This window comes from Mastomys coucha, unplaced genomic scaffold (genome assembly GCF_008632895.1).
Source record: "Mastomys coucha isolate ucsf_1 unplaced genomic scaffold, UCSF_Mcou_1 pScaffold5, whole genome shotgun sequence".
Taxonomy (NCBI): Eukaryota; Metazoa; Chordata; class Mammalia; order Rodentia; family Muridae; genus Mastomys; species Mastomys coucha.
The window spans coordinates 91,371,853-91,389,045 of NW_022196911.1; the positions used below are offsets into that span (position 1 = coordinate 91,371,853).

At 54.7% G+C, this 17,193-nt stretch overlaps 1 protein-coding gene across 1 annotated transcript; it reads right to left on the bottom strand.

The window, feature by feature from the left end:
- Positions 1-4,722: 4,722 nt before the first annotated feature.
- On the bottom strand, positions 4,723-9,620 carry Nxph3 (neurexophilin 3). Its single transcript, XM_031351778.1, has 2 exons — positions 9,033-9,620; positions 4,723-6,410 (listed from the first exon to the last, which is right to left on the bottom strand). Exons 1-2 carry the CDS (start codon positions 9,084-9,086, stop codon positions 5,706-5,708), a joined length of 759 nt encoding a protein of 252 aa, XP_031207638.1. The 5' UTR covers positions 9,087-9,620; the 3' UTR covers positions 4,723-5,705.
- Between the last annotated feature and the right edge of the window lie 7,573 nt (positions 9,621-17,193).

Genomic DNA, 17,193 nt, shown 5'->3' on the forward strand with positions numbered 1-17,193 from the left:
TAGGCCAGCCTGGGCTATATAAGACCTTGTCTCAGAAAGGGTGGGGAAGGGACCCTAAAACAGAGGGTTAAAGATGACGGGGATTTCATTTTCTCACAAACAGAAGTTTGCAGCCAGCTTAGGATTCTCAAAGACCATGTCTTCATCCAGCTTACCACTCCCCTACTTCTCTGTGGCGCTTACGCTAGAATCTGTGGGCTCGTGTCCACATTTGCCAAATAGCTAGGTGGATGAGGGACAAAGAGGGAACAGAGGGTGAACACCTCTATCTTAAAATGCTTGAAACTTCCTGTATAAGCACTTGGCCTAAAGGTCACTAGCCAGATCTCAGCCACAGGGTCACATGTAAAAGACAAGGGTGCAGGGTGGGGGCAAGGAAATATAGAATTATGTCAGGCAGCTGTGGACCCAACTAGCAGCTGGGGGTCCCATTACGAAGGAGGCAGGGGAGACTGATGGTGTATTAATTCTCTTTTTCCTATAACAACAACAGCAACAACAAAAACAAAAATGGATAAAAAATGAAGGTTTTGTTTGTTTGTTTAGGTTCGCAGTTTGAAGAGACACAGTCCATCACAGCAGGGAAGGGATGACATCAGGGGTGTGGGATAGCTGGTCACATTGTACCCATAGGAAGCAAAGAGAGATAGTGGTGCTCAGCTTTTTCTTTCTTCCTATTCAGTCTAGGATGCCAGCCCATGGGATAATCCTTCCCACACCATGGCCAATCCTTAGTTAAAGCTCTCTGGAAACACCCTGGCAGACACTACGCAATGGTATAGGTATGGCCCCTACACCATTCTTCATCCAGCCAAGCTGACAATGCAGATTCACCATCGGATACATTCTGAGACAATTAGCCATTCCCGCCAGAGGCATCAGGTAGCAGAACTGGAATAGGAATTCATGTCTCGCTGTGGCCCAGCCTTGGGCCAACAACTTCCCCAACATTGCACCAAGGTAGGGAGAACTCTCACTCTTTCAAATGAGGAGGCTCACTGAGATGGCACATCGTACCTTTGTTCCCAGCACTCAGAAGGTGGAAGCAAGTGGATCTCTGAGTCTGAGACCAGTCTGGTCTATTTAGCAAGTTCCAGACCAGCCAAGTTACATAGTGAGACCCTGTCTCAAAATATTCAAGCCAGGCGGAAGTGGCGCACACCTTTTGTCCTAGCACTCTGGAGGCAGAGGCAGATGGATCTCTGAGTTCAAGGCCAGATAGTTTCAGGACAGCCAAGGCTATACAAAGAAACACGGTTTCAAAACAAAACAAAACACTCTCAAAGAGGCACTTGGAGATGGTCCTTTGTCCAAGATCATCCAGATAATCCATTCCGCTCTGGGGACCAGCTCAAGCTCCCTGCGTCTCTTGTTGCCATTTCCTTAGAAGCCTCTGCAGTCCAGGAGGAATTACCACCTTCCTTGAGACACCTAGCCAGGTGGCTCTGAGATAATGAACAGAGAAGCCTTGAGCTCAGCAACCTTGACCCCACTTACTGGCTCGGCTCTTACAGCTTAACAGGTCAACAGGAAACAAGGTTCCTGGTGGAACCAGAAGCTGCTTCCTTCCCAGCAAGACAAGGTCTCATTGGTGGCATTTGTGCCACTCCAGGACTTTGCATAATTGACAGGGGCCTCCCCCACCCCACCTTGCCTCTGCCTGGTGGGACTGATGGTGTCTCTTGTCACCTGTCACCCCAGCCCCCGGTTCTCCAGGCAGCACCGCAGGACTAAGATTCTTCGGGAGTAACATTCCTCTCTCCCACTCCCAGCCAAGACATTGGATGGCTTCCCAACTCACAGTAACTGGTTCATTGAGTTTCCTGCAACCTATTGCAAAAGCCCACTCAATGATCCAAGTCCCTGGTCACCCGATGACCTTCAGCTGCCTCCACCCCCGTAAACCCCTTCCTCCAGCTTCCCTCTCCACCCACCCACCTTGCGCATCTCTGAGCAATGGACCTCGCCACGGGAGCCTGCCACATGCAAGGTCATCAGTTCTCCTGCCAAGGATGGGGAAGGGGGTGACTCAGTTCCCGCTTGCTCATCTAGGGAAAGAGAACGAAGGAGAGGGAGGAGGGACAGAAACCCATTCAGTTTTGCCTTAAGCCTCACCAGGAGGAGAACTAACAGGGTTTGCTGACAGGGAAGGAAGTCTCTGCTGGCTCATGGGTTGCAAAGTCACTGCAGTATGGAGACCGCCGAAGCCAGGTGGCGCGCCTGTGTGCGTTGATAGCTAAAGAGCAAAGCAACTCCAGGTGTCCTGGTGTTCAGGAGAGAGTGATTCTCCTTCATCCACAGTACAGTTCTTGGCCTCAGGAAGATGCTACTCTGATATGGGCAGTACAGCCTTTACCTCAGTCTAAAGTGCTGCCCAGATCCTCTTCAAAGAGGCTCACAGTTGCCGAGCGGTGGTGGTGCATGCCCTTAATCCCAGCTCTTGGGAGGCAGAGGCAGGTGGATTTCTGAGTTTGAGGCCAGCCTGATCTACAGAGTGAGTTCCAGGACAGCCAGGGCTATACAGAGAAACCCTGTCTCGAAAAACCAAAAAAAAAAAAAAAAAAAAAAAAAAAAAAAAAAAAAAAAAGGAGGCTCACAGTTTGAAAGAGACACAATCCGTCCTGGCAGGGAAGGGATGACATCAGGATACCTCTGATGCCCTCCCAACTCTGATGGAGAGACACAAGCCACATCCTTGAAGAGGATGTGGTAGGCTTGCTCCAGGGGCTACACCCATTGGAGAGAAAGGATCCTACCTACTTAGTGGGGGGTAGGGACAGACCAGAGGTAGGGCCCCCAAACAGCTTAACAAGGTTACAGGCTGGTACTGCAGGAAGGTCAAAGGGTTGGTGTTAGGTAGAAACCTTGACCTTTTGGAAGGCTCCGTCAAGAAGAACCAGTCTCCTGCGGATGCTCCCAAAGGCCAGAGTGAGAGGTCAGGGTGCCTTGTGGGGCCCAAGGCCCATCTCTACAGGGGATTCATAGCTGTTGCTCAGAAGGGCAGAAGTGGGTATCCTCTTAGCCAGGGAAATAGATCTGCTGCCCTTGTGAGGATCAAGATGGCTCATGAACTATCTGAAAAGCCTGGGAGAGACCAGAGGGCTCCTCTAATGAATTAGGATTTGGGAAGACATTTGTTAGCCAAACCTGAATTGAGAACAGCCTGGTTGCCGGGGAAGGCAGATAGTCAGGGAAGAGGAGGCAGAGTGTGCATGAGGGTGAAATGAAGTTATTAAAATGAACCCACCCCCTGTGCAGGCAGCACCGTGTGCCAGAAAGGCCGGGCCCTCCAGCTGTCGGCAGCAGCTGGCTCTCCACAGGAGAAGAGGCGTGGGAGGGGCTGGTCAGAGTGCCCGAGCTCTGCTAGAGTTCAGTTTGCACACAGAGGTGGGGATGGGGGCGCCGCACATGTTTCTTCCTCTTCCAGCAGACCCTACAGGTGCCCTGAGACAGTGTCTGGTGAGAGGCACGAGTGGGAGAACCCTCCAGATTCCAGCAGCCAAGGTTTTTCTTGGTGGGGGTGGGGCATTGGGCGGGGCCAAGTCCAACTTCTAACTCTGATCAGTGGTAGGGAGGAAAGCTGTGTAGGGGCATGTGTGTTCTGAGTCTCCCCAGGAGAAATGGCTTTAGGGTGATTCAGGGCATAGATGAGAAGGGAGTGTGCCACTCCCCGCTCCCCTCACGCCCCCCCCACCATCTTGATTTCTAGGTCATTTCACATACAGAGGGGCTACAACCAGGTGTGTCTGTGTGCTGCAGTGTGTACCTGTGGACCATCTGGCCTCAGAGCTAGTGAGCAGAGAGCAAAGACCGGAAATGGTCGGGACATTGATCCTCACTCCGAGACTCTCCTCATTATGGCTACACTTCTGAAAGGGACCCTGGGGACCTAAATGTGGATCTTCAAAGAGGGCAGATCCAGGATGACCTCCAAAGGGGAGGGGGGCTGCAGCCTTCCCCTCATAGAGCCCCCCAATGTCAAGGAGCCTTACCTGGGCCTTTACCCATGCTGATGCTGTCTCCAGCTGGAGGAGAAGTGGCTAGTCTCAAACTCTTGTTTGTCCCCAAGCCACCTCAGTCTGTTCCTTCTCCCCCCCAAGAGGCAGATGGGAGTCCCAGCTGGAGAGAGCAGAGAGGAATCTCTTCATCCTCTGGAGCTGGAGCTAAGTTTGCTTAGAGGTCACCAGGCAGTTTTCAAAGGATGTTAGTGCGTCTCCCCAGGCCCGAGTCCCAGAGACATTCCTGCTGAGTTAGGTGGGACCCTGAAGGCTGTAGGAACACAAGGTGATTCTCAGGGGTGTGCATGCTGCGTGCTATAGAGGAAGAAACAGAAGGAGGCCACCGAGGACCGTGAACTTAATCAGGCCATACAGAAAAATAATGGCAGAGCTGAGGCACCTCTGGGCATCTACCACTGCCCCCTGCAGGGCCAGAGCTGGCAATTCAGGGAGGATCTGGGGAGGAAGATGTGAGTGAGCCTTGCCTCCCCTGCTGGCCTTCCCCACAAGCTGCCCCTTCAGGTGCCATGCCCAACCCCATAAATGTTTCTTTGGGCCTCCGACACTAGATCTGTTTGCCAGCCAGGAGTGTTAGAGAGGATAGCCCAAAATCCTCTGTGGGCCCCTTGCTCCCAAGAGATCTGCAGCTTTGGTCCCCATTTTGGAACATGCTAACCAGACAGGGGGCCCGTGATCCCTCTCCCCTAGATAACTTAGAGTAGAATACAGTATCCTGGGGAAGCTTTATTTCCTGCTCCAAGGACAAGACTCTGCACAGAGAAGTGACAGGGCATCTCACAAGACTTCCCACCCCTCCCCCCACACCCCACAGACAACACTAGGGCACAATTCCAGCAGGGCCACACAGTCTCCCGCACCTCCCTCTGCTCATAGCCCCACGGCCCAGCAAAGGAGGCCCTATCCCTATTCCAGAATGCCCCAGTCTGACACGAAGAGCTGGCTGGCTGTTGAGGGAGCATTCTCAGCAGGTGGTTAGGGCAGAGGACAAGCACACAGCACATGGGGCGGGCTTCTGCTTTGTGCCCCTCATGCTAACAGGACCTCATAGCCGTCCTGTCTCAGCTGAAGGACAAGGTGGTGTGTCATCAGCAAGAGGTGTTAGCAAAGGTGGAGAGAGAGGGGATTTTGGAAAGGAATGGCCCGGCTGGTGACAGGTAGTCATGACAGCAAACACCCAAGGGTGGGGATGAGGTTGCCACATCAGCCTCAGTGCGGGGGCGAGGGGGGCGGGAAGGGCTCAGGGCTGGCCACTGCCAGCCCCCATGGGGGAAGCCATTGAGCTAGTCATCCTACGTTGTCTATCTGGCCTACACAGTTGGACTCCCCTTTGCCGACTACTGCCCTCCTTCTGAAAGGCAAGGAGAGAGCCAAGGGTTAATGTCTTCTCTGTGGCTTGATCTGGGGTTGCCTGGCTTACCTGCCCAGGGGCCTCGGGGCCCAGCATCAGCTTTGGATAGGAGGGAAAGCCCTGTAAGGCTGCCCAGGGCCCGTTTCTCTTCCATAACAAGCACATTCTAACCTCAGGTTGGGCGCAGCACTGGGGGCCCTTCCCCAATGCCTGAGGCCTGACCCTGACCCACCCGACCTCTCTTCCTCTCCACCCCGTCCCTTCCTGGGGTCCATCCCTTTCCCTGCCCAGTGTCCAGACAGCCAGCCTCCTGCACAGGCCTCTGCGGCCCATCTAGGTCACCCAGATGGGTAGTAGGGGGTATCACTGTGGTAGTTGTAATCTGGGCACACCTTCTGCACCAGTCGATAGTCCGTGCTATAGAAGGCGATATAGACGCAGACGACTTTGAAGGGTTGGGAGCAGCTCCAGGTGGCAGAGCTCTGAGCGTGGTCACGGGAACAGATCTTGGCTGGATCGTGGGTACAGAGCGAGGTCCGGCGGCCCCGTTCTACCTTCTCCCACTCCATCCGACAGTTGAAGATTTTGGATGCCTTGGCTTCGATGAAGATCTGCTGCTCCTGGTGAAACTCCACAGCTTTGCTGGGGGGTACAAGGCTGATGGAGATGTTACCCTGGCCCGTCGCGTTGTGGCGGAAGTGGACGCTGAAGGTCCCGTTTCCGTGGTCCACGATCTTCCCTGTGACCAGCAGGTTCAGGGCCACTGTCTTGATGTTGGAGTAGAAATCACCCCATCCAAATATTTTTTTCACCTTGGTCGAGGGTAGGGGACTTTGTTTGGGGCGGTTGGGGGGCTGCCCAAGGACACCCCAAACCTCTCCGGGTGGGGCTAGCAGCCCTAGGAGGGTGGAGTTGGCCAAGGGGCGGGACTTGGGTGAGATGTGACCTCGCTTGCGAGGTACCCTAGGCCGAGGCTGACCCTCATGGTCATCACGCTCAGGGTCCTCTGAGCCAGGGGGGCCATCGTCTTGACCGCAGATGACCTATGGAGGGATTTGGAAAGAGAATTAGAACTTTGTCCTCAGAGAACCTAGGAGACTTGAGATCTGGCAGACCACCCCATCACCGTCCACATGGTCTCTGTTCCTGTTTACCCAGGCTAAGGTGGGGGAGGGGGAGCAGGTGCTTGTTCCCTTGTGTGTGTGTGTGTGGGGGGGAGGACAGGTGGGCATCCTGGCACTTTCATAATCCACCTTCATGTTTTGATGCTTCAGTCATCTCCATATCTCTTCTTTACTGCCCTGCCTCAGCCTGTTGCTATTCAAAATCTGGAAGGGGTGGTCCGGAAGTCTCTCCTCTCCATGGATTAGGGTACTGGAGACTCACAACTGAACTCTCCAGATAGGCCCCAGGCCCATGGGAGGGCTTGACTTCTGACCTTGCAGAAGCACCCTCCAGTCTGAAGGGGATATAGAATGTCTTTCCCTCCCATTTATTCTTTCACTTTCGATCGCAGCCTTCCTCTCCTTCCAGTCCCTCTTCCCACTGCCCCTCCCCCTCTCTCCCTCTCCTTCATCTCTAAGTAGGTGGGGTCCCTCCTGGGTACCAACCCACCCTGACACCTCAAGTCACTGCAGGTCTAGGTACAGCTTCTCTCACTGAGGCAAACCAAGACCACCCAGTTAGGAGGAGAATTTCTACCCTTGAAATGTACAAGACACCAGGCGAGCTTCACTTCTATCTCCCAGGGGTCCTTCACCTAGAGTTGGGAGTTGCAATTTATTTGGGGAGCCCCACCCCTACCTTGGAAGCTTCCTTCTGTCAGCACATGCACACACACACACACACACACACACATACACACACACACCTCTTATACCTTTTAAGACATTTTTAGTCTTCTGGCTGGGACACCATTCCTAGCCTAGTATAACTGCTGACTTTAGAGGGAAAGACAGCCGGCACACCATAAAATAAGAATCCAGAGCCCAGCCAGAGTCCTGGTCAGGTACCAGTTTGGTTCAGGTTTTGCTAAGGCTAAAAGACTAGGAGTGGATGCCACACCCAGGATGGCCAAGCTTGTAGGAGCAAAATCCTTCTCTGGGGAACACGTGATGACATGCCAAGATGGCACTTGCATGATGAGGCACCAGCTCTTGTGAGTCCCATTTCACAGGTGAGGACATCGGGCCTTGCAGGTTACATCACCACAAGACACAGGCCACGCGTGTCAGCCTTCCCATCATCAGACACAGTCCCACTCCACGACCTTTTGCAAAAGTCTTTTACCAAAGCACTGTTTCCACCTGGAATGCCCTGTCAAACTCTGCTGGGGCTTGTCTTGCCTACTCAGGCTCAGCTATGGTGACAGGCCACACCTTGGGGAGGCTTCTTGGAGGAGAGAGGAAAGAACCAGTGGGGCTCAGCAGGGCAACAGGGAGGTTACCTGGTTCCCTAGGCTCAGTGGCCTCAATGTGTTTGCTCAGTTTCTGAAACTGAGTTCTTCCCAGTGTGTCTATGTCACCAGTGGGGGGACAGGAGCTCAGCCACAACATCTGGACTGATGATGACATGGGTGGGGTGGAGGGAATCCTGAGGAGCTTCGATGCGAGGCTCCAGAGGATTTAGTCCTTATGCCTCTTGCTCTGGCCTTGATGAGCAAACCAGTCCGGGAGTTAAGGCTGGTCCTGTCTTCCAAGTCCTCAGTGGTGGGTCAGGATAGCCAAGAAGGGAGGTTCAAGGCTGCCCACCTGTGTGTACTTGGCTCCAGGGTTCAACTGAATGGTTGAGACAGCCAATAGCTCAGTAGTAAAGAGGGCCACAGGAAAGGGCCAAGCAGGAAGACATCCTCCCCTCGAGAGTAGACAGGAGTGGAAGGGTTGCTGTCAATGGGAATTGTTTTGAGGAAGGGAGCCGTTCCAGTGGCGCTGAGACTGAGGCTTCTCCAGGACGGCATTGGGGTCGGGGCAGATGTGGGGCGGCGGGCACGGGTCGCGAGGGAGTTAAGCTCCGGGCTAGGGTCCGGGGTGGGGTTCCAAAGCATCCTGGGCCGCGGGGGAGCGGGGTCTGGGTGCTCAGCTCAGCTGCTCTGAGCGCCTGGGGCGGGAGCCGCCTGCCCAGGTCCTGTGGGGCTCGGGCTGCTCGCAGCCGGGAGAGGCGAGGAAAACAACAGGCGAGGAGGGAGGGAGCGGGAGGGACGGCGGGAGGCAGGGACGCGGGGGCCGCCCCCAGTCCGCCCGGGTTTGGCGCGCCAGGGCCCACAGTTCGAGATTCTCTGGGCCCCAGAGGTCAGAGAAGAATACCGTGTCCCCTGACGGGGCAGGTCACCTGCCCCACCCCCGTTTCTCGCGTCCTGGGATGCTGCTACGAGAGGTCGGGTAATCCTTGGCTACTCAGCTTGGGGGGCCTTTTCCCTAGTGTCACTCGCACCTCCCGCCATCAGCCGTGGAGTGGGTGGGCCAGCCGAGCACCCTCCTCCCCGCCCCTATTAACCCTTCCAGTCCGGCCTCTGGCCTCGGACCCGCCCTCTCCCCCAGCCTCCAGCGTTCACCGCATCCCCGGGATGCCGGGGTGGGGGGAGGGAGAAAGTTTCAGGGCTCCGCAGCTTCCCGCGCTCTCCCCATCCCCTGGCCCCCGCCCTGCGCCGCTCCCCGCGGACCACTCACCAGATAGAGACTGCCCTGCACTAGGAACACGAAGCAGCAGCGGGTCAGTTGCATCTTCCTCCTTTGCTCTCACCCGTCTCTCTTCTCCTTTGGGGTCCCAGGCCCCCTCCGTCCGGGACTAGTCCTTCAGGCGCGCTGTCCCATGCTCCAGTCCCCGGTGGCTCGCGGCCCTCCCCTCAGCCAGTTGCTGGGACCGACCCCGCCCCCTTCGGTCCAGCTGTGCAGCCGCCGCCCCCTCCCCGAGTCCAGCTGCGCGCCGCGCGCTCCCTTCTCCTGGTCCCAGATGTGCGCCCGGAGCGTCTCGAAGGGGCTCCGGCTGAGCGGTGGCTCCGCCGCTCCAGACAGGCGCTCGGCGCCCCGCTCTCTTCCAGAGGCTCGGCTCTCACCCAGATGTGCTGGGGACCTGCGCGCGCGCCCGTCCCCGGTGCTAATTCCCCAGACCAGACGGCCCCTCCCGCCCCGTCGCGGCGCGCCCCCTGGCGGACGCCCCGGGCCACGCCGAGCCGCGGCCGCCCGCTCCCCGCGCTGCGCCCCGCCAGACTGGAGCGCTCCTGGCGCCCAGGCGCCTCCCGCTTCCTCGTCCCTCCCACTGGCGGCGGCAGCGGCGGCGGCGGCGGCAGGTACGGTGAGCCCAGTCGGTACCTCCGGAGTTAACTCCTCCCCTGCCGGCCAGCAGCCTGGGGACCTGGGACGCCCACTTTCCAGCGTAGGGGACAGGAGGAGGGTGGAGGAGCTCTGGGAGAGGAGGCGAGAGGCTAGAAGACCGAGGATGGGGACACCAGCTTTTCCGCCCTTCTGGCAGCGCGCCTTCTTTTCGGTAGCGGGCACCCGGATTTCTGTCGCTCTACCTACCTCCACCCCAGGAGTCCTGGAATTTGGAAAGACAATTCTACCCAAACCCATTTTTAAGGGCCCAAGGGTATTTACAGTGGATCACAGCTGCTGGTTCCTGCAAGACTTGATAAGGGTGCTGAGGGAAGTTCTTCTAAGTGTCTAGCTCGCACCCCCGTTTCCTAGCCCATTCGTTCCTTTTCTTCTTAGACGACCTAAGAGCAATCATTATGAAGCATTTGGTTGAGGCGCTGGGCTGAAAAGACCACTAGGGACCAGGCTGGGTTCTGAGGTTGGGGTAAGGGTTTGCCTCCTAAGAAATAGAGGCGTGAATGGTGCGAACAAGGCCTCTCAGAGCTCGTCCTTCCATCCTTTCCTACCCACTCTCCACCGCACAGGTGTCACCAGGCTGAAAAGGCTCGACCCCGGTGGGGTCCTAGGTTGCTCTGGTCTCTTCAAATCTCCAAGGCAAAAAAGATTAAGACCCGGACAGGAGATCCCAAAGGATCAGGACCACCCTCTGTCACTCTTGCCCTCCATGGCTAGACCTCCTTCAGAGCTCTCAGAATTCCTTTGGTCTTTAGAAAAACAAAAGGTCAAATCCTAGGACCCCTAGAGGCATTTGGAGTGGCCCCAGCCTACCCTGGGTCTGTGGGAAGCTCTCCACACTCTCTTCTGTGGCCCTCTGAGATCCAGTGTGGTCCCTGGCTGCAGCCCCCAGCTCACACCCAGCCTCCTCCCCCACCATCTGCCAGGCGTTGTGCAAGGAATGCAGATGAATCTTAATATTAGCCTGGGCCAAGTGCAAAGAGGGAGAGACTGCAGAAGGGGGTAGTTTGGATAACCCCCTGTCTCCTGGGTGCCCTGGGCCTTTCCAGGACTCTTTGCAGTGTGTGTGTGTGTGTATGTATACACTCAAAGACTGCCAAAGCCAGGGGAGGAGGAAGGAACAGGTAAATTTTTGTGTGGCCTTGGAGCTTCTGGTCCAGCTGGGAGGAAGATGCTGTTGGTCTGAGCGTGGGCAGCTAGTTCCCGCTCTCAGCTAGACAGAGACGAAGCTGGGCCCACTCCTTGCCCATTCCAAGTCCTGCCCCCAGGAAAGCAGTGTGACCCAGCAGAAGGGGTACTGATTTCAGGTTAGACAGTCTTAGATTCCACTCCAGGCCCCGGCCCATTGTGTGACCTTGGGTAGGTTACTGCCATGCTGGGATGCCAGGTTTCAGATCTTTCCTTTGGAGGCAGGAAGAACACAGTGTGTGTGTACCCAGTGCGGGCGCCATGGTTGGCGGGCAACCGTGGGAGTGCAGTAAATGGAAGGGCTCACTTTTGCACTTCCCACACATTTGCTCTGGCTGCTCTTCCTGCTGTGCTTGCCCCCACTCCCCTCTTGGACACTCCTGGCTCCCACTTCAAGTTTCTTCTCAGCCTTCATCCATCAGCCAATGGTGGAGCCTAGCCTCCGTACCAGGCTCCTGTCCAGAGCCTGAGCTACAGAGATGAATGGAACACCATCCGTGTCCTCAAGGGTCTCCTCGCCTTGTGTGTGAAAATCGATCATTATAACTCACTGGGGTGAGTGCAATGACATGGTCCCCAGAAGGCCGTGAGGATGCACCCGGAGAAGTGGGGGAGGGGCAGGAAGGTCAGGGCATCCAGGATGTCAAGAGAAGTAGGTCTGGCAAGGGCTACTTCTGGCAGGAAGCAGTTTGCTGTTCCGGGATGGGGTGGGGGGTGCCTTCTCCAGGGGTAGAAAGAAGGCTGGGATCACCGTCTGTGTCAGCTGAAGGGGTCTGGACCCATGATTATGGGGAACCTTGAAAGGGTTTTAAGAGACTGGCTACAGTCCTGCTTGTATTTTGGACAGCTTTTGGAGAATTCACTAGGAAGAGGAGGGGGAGGGAAAGCAATTAGAAGACTAAGGTTGGGGGCCTGAAGACATCAGCAGCAAGCAAAACCAGAAAATGAAAACCAGCCAGGCTTTGGCTGTTGCTGAGGTCCAGGATGCAGGGGGGTTTGGTGGGGTGGGGTGGGGTGGGGTTAAAGGTGCCAGGCATGGTCCTGAATGTGACAGGCTGCATACATGATAGCCTGGGGGGGTGGGGGGTGCCCTGGTCTACGAAGGAGGATGCCTTGGGGGAATTCAGCTTTAGCTATGACATAGCTTTATGCTATGCTGCTGTTGGCCATCCAAGGGCACCTGAAAGTCTGTCCTGGGACGTGGTGTGTGCTGGAGAAGTTGTGGGCACAGGAGGAGGAGCTCTGGGCAACCTGACATTTAAAAAGTAGGCAAAGGAAGAAAACTCCCAGGAGCTCATGGGCAGCAGATAGGCAAGCAGGAGCAAAGTGGGCCACGGGGCTCATTCTGCAAGCTGAAGGCGCAGGAACGCTCTCACTTGAGTGTGCCAGGCAGAGTGACAGCCACCATATGCAGGCCCCAGGTTTCCTCGATGGGGGGATGGGAACCCAGTACTGTATAGTTTTAAAAGCCTTTGCCCCAACTCAGGAGACACAGAGTAAAGTGGCCTCCAGCTCTCTAAAAATCTGGATGGGATTAACTCTGTTGATAGAGTGCTTGCCTAGCATGCACAAGGCCTTGGGTCCCACTTTTAGCCCCCTCCCATAAAGAAGTATGGTAGATACACCTGTAATTTCAGCACTGGGGTGGTGGAGACGGGAGGGTCAGCTGTTCAAGGCTACCCTCACCTACATAGTGATTTGGAAGGATTTTTTTATCTTGTTATTTATTTATTAATTTATTATTTATTATTTTTGTTCATATTCACCTGCATAAATATCTGGGTACCACCTACCTGCCTTGTGCCTATAGAGGCCAGAAGAGGGCATTGGATCCCCTGGAGCTGGAGTTACAGCTGTAAGCTGCTGTGTGGGTTCTGGGAATCGAACTCCGGTCCTCTGGAACAGCAGCACTCTTCATTGATTTTTTTTTTTTTTTTGAGATAATCTTTCACAATGTAGCTGACTGACCTGGGACTCCTGACTCCTGCTATAGATGAGACTAGCCTCAAACTCTCAGAGATCCTGATGCCTTGGCAGATGTCACCCTACCTAACTCAGTCACTGCTCTTAATCACTGAGCCATCTCTGCAGCCCCTCCATAGGGATTATGAAGCCAGCCTGGGTTACCTGAGACCATAGGAAGGAAGACTGGCCATCGTGATGGTGTATGTCTTTGATTCCAGCACTTGAGAGGGTGAAGCAGGCAGAGCTTTATGAGTTCGGAGGCCAGCCTGATCTACACAGTAAAACCCTGTCTAGAAAGAAACAAAGAAAAGAGGAAGAAAGGAAGGAAGGAAAAGCTCTGAGGTGGGGAATGTTGGGAGGGAAGGAATGATCCACAGCCCAAAGGGACAAAGGAATGCCAACAAGGGATGGAGAAAAGATACCTGAGTGTGTGGGAAGCCCCCCAGCAGAGAGAGAGAAGGCAGACCACAGACTCAGTGCACGTGGGTACCAAGCACCATGGCGGTGATTCCCAACGTGTGTCTGTCACTCAGGGCCACATCTCTGTACTCCCCAAGTCCTTCCCATAGCACCCTTGCACACAATAGGTACTCAGCAAAGAGAAAGTCACTTAGTGCCCAAGGCCTGGACACTCCCAGCCCCCTGTGCACCCGATGTTCCTTGCCCAGCATTTGCTGGTCACCTCCTTGTGCTCTTGCCTGCTTCTGGGAGAATCCTGCGTCTGTGTTTCTCTCCTTGCCTTCCTAGAGCAGCCTCAGCAAAAACAGCACAGTGGGCCCCTGATTTGCTCTCAGCCAATGGAGGGGAGATTAAGAGTTTCTGGCTGTTTTTGAAAGGCAGACAGACAGTGGCTGCCCTTAAACTCATTGTCTGGAGTGGTCTGAGGGAGAGGAGAGGCTGGCTCATAATTGTTAGCAATCTCTCTGGGTTAGCTAGCAATTTGCAATTTTAAAGAGTTGGATAGAGATTTATGTATTGGGCATTAGGGAGGCCCCGGGGGAAAACCAAACTTAAATAGGGGGGCGAGTATGGGTCCCAGGGAGATGACTGGAAAAGTGTGGAGCCGTAGGGGAAGGAGAGAATTTTCTAGGCAGATGAAGCAGATCGAGGAAAAGCCACAGATGAAAGAGAGCCCAGGAGTGGGGTTCTGAGGGTCCCGGATGAAAGAGTTATTTGTTCCATGAATAGTTATCAAGTGTCTACTTTTATGTCTGGTGCTGGCTGGTGTGCAGTATGGTTCTGGATAGGCAACTGCGATCCTCATTTGCATGGAGAATGTGAGCCCCGACGGAGATGTGGAAGAAGACAGAGAGGAAGGCCCAGACTCTGCGATGATGATGGCACACAGCACAAATTCCAAGACACAGGGAGGGAAAAGGGTCCTAATTTACCTGGAGCCCAAAGGATGAGAGGGCTTTGGGCTGTCAGGGGGTTGGGGTGGGTCTTCTAGACGAACAGATGGAGCCTAGGAAGCCTTTGTAAGAGAGGAGCTGGAGTGTGGTGAAGACAGGGAGAAGGGCCCAAGGGAAGGGGAGACGGAGCTGTGGAGTGGAGAGTAGGGGGCCGGGGGACAGGGGGATGAGGGTTGCAGTGGGTGACTCATGAGTCCTCGTGTTTGCTTTACCCTCTGGAGACAGCACCTGGAAGAGCACCCCAGTCTTTGTGAGGGGTGGAGCTGGGAGTTGAGTGAATTGGGGGAGCCAGGGGATGGTGATTGATCAGAGACATGGGGCTGTGCGGAAGGGGAAATGGGGACAGGAGAGGGTGGCTCTGAAAGGGGTCTAAGAGGAAGGTGTCTATGTTCAAATTGACCCCCAGCTCTCTAGCTTAGGGAACACAGGTGTGGGACGCACCTGTGGGTAGCTGGGACTCAGGCACTGTGAAAACAGATGACCATGGAGGGCAGACCACAGAGGGCAGACCAGTAAGTGTGTGAGCCTGGAGGCTCATCTGAGCGAGAGTGGGGATTGCCGACAAAGTGCAGAGGGACAGGGCTGGTGCACAGTAGGGCCACAGAGCCTGTTTTGTAGGACACAACGAAAGTGAGACAGGACAGCACCTTGGTGGTGGACCTTTGACTTAGAATGCTCCAAGGGAGACTGCTAAATTCCCAAATTCACGTCTTAGGTTCCGGGGTGTGTGTGTGTGTGTGTGTGTGTGTGTGTGTGTGCACGCGCGCGCATGTGTGCGCATGTGTGTGTGTTAGTTCAAGTGCTTCTAAGCCTTCACCATCCAAAGGGATCTTTTCCTGGAAAAAGCATAGTCTATTTGTTCTTGTTAGGTGCCTGGCTCTGAAGCCCGCCCCTCGCCATCTTAGTTGGTCTTTCCTCTTCCTGGATCACGGTGTCTTGAGGACGTGGGGAGCTTCAGCCTCTCTCCTGGTCTTTGTGTCTGGATGTAGCTGGTTGAAAGTGCTTTGTAAACTGAACAAAAGGAGTGCTGAGGCTCCTTCCGGTTACATTTCAGCGTCTTGGGAGATGGAGAGTGAAAGGAAGAAAATAGGCATTTGGCAAGGCGCCAACACCTGGCACCACCTTCAGTGGCAAGCAAACCCCTCAGCCACCTGTCGCCTGGACCCAAGTCACCATGGTTAACGAGAACATTACAGGGGGCGATGGTGAGGCGGAGCGCGGGTGTGGTGCGAGGATACGAGTGGCGTCGGCGCGCCACCTGGTGGGCAGTCCGGAGAAGGCAACGCCCCCTTGCCGCCCGCTGCAGCGCAGTGCCTGCCTAGTGCCCCTCAGAGACTGAAAAATGAACGGCCATCATCTTAGGAGGTGAAAGCAGGAGGATCAAAAGTTCAAGATCATACTCAGATGCAAATCTAGTTCGAGGTCAGCTTAGGTTCCATGAACTCCTGTGCGCTACATGCCCCCCCCCCAAAATGCTATGAATGGGGGGTGTGGTGCATTTGAGCTCCGGAGACAGATCATCTGGTCCCTCGCTTGAATTGGTTCACCATCTTGGGCAGGTTATTTCACCTTTGTGCTCTTCATGGTGGTAATAACTATGTTGGGCAGACGTGCTCAGCGATTACTAACTATTGGAATATGCATACTCGTTATCCAAGCACAGATTTCCAAATGTCCTGCTATGCTAAAAGCTCATAGGGAGGCAGTGTTGTCAGTAGTCGGCCACAGGGAAGACGGTGGATGGACGGAGGCAGGTCGTACATCTTGGGGCGCAAAAATGCCTCAAGGTCATCATGGTAAAATGGGTCACCTGCGGCGAGGATTTCTGCTTCCTTTTTACATGGAGGTGACACGGGGCACCCAGGTTCCGCAAACTCTCCATTCCCTAGGGCCGTCGAATTTGCCTCGCGGGTAGCAGCCACACCGGCCCGAATTCAGGGGCTTGAGATTTTTTGGACCCCCGCTGAACCCAGTTGCCAAAACTCCCAAGTGTCAGCTCCTTCCACAGATCAATTCTTGTTACCTGCCAGTCCAGTCCTGGAGCTTCAACAATTCCAGGGGCCACTCCCCAGGAGTGCAGAAGGCCTGGCGGCACCTTCCATTTCTAGGCCTGTAGCGACGCCTGGCGGGCGAAGGAAGAGTAACTGCGCCTGCATGTTGGCGCGCTTCTTCTGCCAGCAAGCTGAGAAGCCCTACTGGGTGGGGTCTTGCTGAGCACTCTTGAAAGATGGCCAAGGGAAGCAGCAGACACTTCCTATGGGATCCTGGGGTCACAAGGGCTCCCCAGAGTAGCCTTGACTGGGGCCTCCATTGCTCAGATGACATCTAGGACCATCGGATTCCAAATCCCTTCCAAGACCTGGCAGAGGGAGTTTAGGGGCCCCAGGAAGGGGCAGGGCCTCAAAGAGAAGGATTTCCAGTTTTTTTCCCATATAAATAGTTTGGGGTCTCCATTGTTCCGTTTCTGGCAATTCCAGCCTGTCCTAGCTTGCTTTCTATTGCTGCGGTACACACCATGATCAAAAGCGACTTGGAGAGGAAAGGGTCTATTTTATTTAACCCTCTAGTCTCGGTCCATTGTCAAGAGAAGGATGCCAGAGCTCAAACAGAGGCCATGGAGGAATGTTGCTTATGCTGCCTTGCTCCCCAGATTCTTAGCTACCTTTCCTGTACCTCCCAGGACCACCTTCCCCCCCCCGGTGGCTCCACCCATAGTGAGTGGGGGACACCTCTTATATCAATCATTATCAAGAAAATGCAGCCCCACAGACTTGCTTCCAGGCCTGTCTGATGGAAATGTTTTTTTCAATTTCTTCTCTCTTCTCAGATGACTCCAAGTCTGTGTCAAAGTTGAATACACACACACACACACACACACACACACACATACATATATGTGTGTATATATATACACGTATATACATATATACATATAT

What these genes read in the sequence shown, in the direction of transcription:
- Nxph3 (XM_031351778.1), bottom strand. Translation starts at nt 9,086, where the DNA reads ATGCAACTGACCCGCTGCTGCTTCGTGTTCCTAGTGCAGGGCAGTCTC. An exon ending in TGCAGGGCAGTCTCTATCTG is followed by an intron (nt 6,411 to 9,032) that starts GTGAGTGGTCCG and finishes ATCCCTCCATAG; the next exon opens with GTCATCTGCGGTCAAGACGA.